This window comes from Apaloderma vittatum, unplaced genomic scaffold (genome assembly GCF_000703405.1).
Source record: "Apaloderma vittatum isolate BGI_N311 unplaced genomic scaffold, ASM70340v1 scaffold24980, whole genome shotgun sequence".
Taxonomy (NCBI): domain Eukaryota; kingdom Metazoa; phylum Chordata; class Aves; order Trogoniformes; family Trogonidae; genus Apaloderma; species Apaloderma vittatum.
The window spans coordinates 6,945-7,513 of record NW_009693191.1 but is presented as its reverse complement, the minus strand read 5'-3'; the positions used below and the strand labels follow the sequence as shown (position 1 = coordinate 7,513).

Genomic DNA, 569 nt, shown 5'->3' with positions numbered 1-569 from the left:
CTTTGCCAGTCTCAGTAATTCTGTGATTCTGAGTGCGTCTCTCCTTGCTTGCAGGTGACCTTCACCAAGCGCAAGTTTGGCTTGATGAAGAAGGCCTACGAGCTGAGCGTCCTGTGCGACTGCGAGATCGCCCTCATCATCTTCAACCACTCCAACAAGCTGTTCCAGTACGCCAGCACCGACATGGACAAGGTGCTGCTCAAGTACACCGAGTACAACGAGCCCCACGAGAGCCGGACCAATGCGGACATCATTGAGGTGAGGCCGCCCGGCCCCGCGGTCGCGTGCGGGAGGGCGAGAGTGGGAGTGAGCAAACCTCCCAACGCTCAGGCCCAGCCTGATTTTGCACCCTTTTGGTCCAGCCTAGGGAAAACACTCAGTTCTGGGAGGTGGAGTTTGTAGCCGTCTCGAGGTACGAGTTGATCTCCTGTGGTTGAGGCGTTGCTTTGTGGAACTTTCCTGTGGTCCAGGCAAACCGTGAGATGGTTTTGGAGGCATCTCCTGGGGTGACATTGCCCCTCTCCGCTGTTTCAGTGGGGTTGTAGGTAGTGGGGTTGTAGGGGGGCACC

General features: G+C 57.3%; 1 protein-coding gene across 1 annotated transcript in view; it reads left to right on the top strand.

Annotated features, from left to right (window-relative positions):
* Positions 1-54: 54 nt before the first annotated feature.
* The window catches only part of LOC104280558 (myocyte-specific enhancer factor 2D homolog), a gene marked incomplete at both ends in the record, with an annotated part of 5,868 nt that continues 5,353 nt past the window's right edge, over positions 55-569 (top strand). Inside the window, one exon of the mRNA XM_009878236.1 lies at positions 55-258. Coding sequence (XP_009876538.1) covers positions 55-258 — 204 coding nt within the window. The remainder of the gene's footprint in view (positions 259-569) is intronic.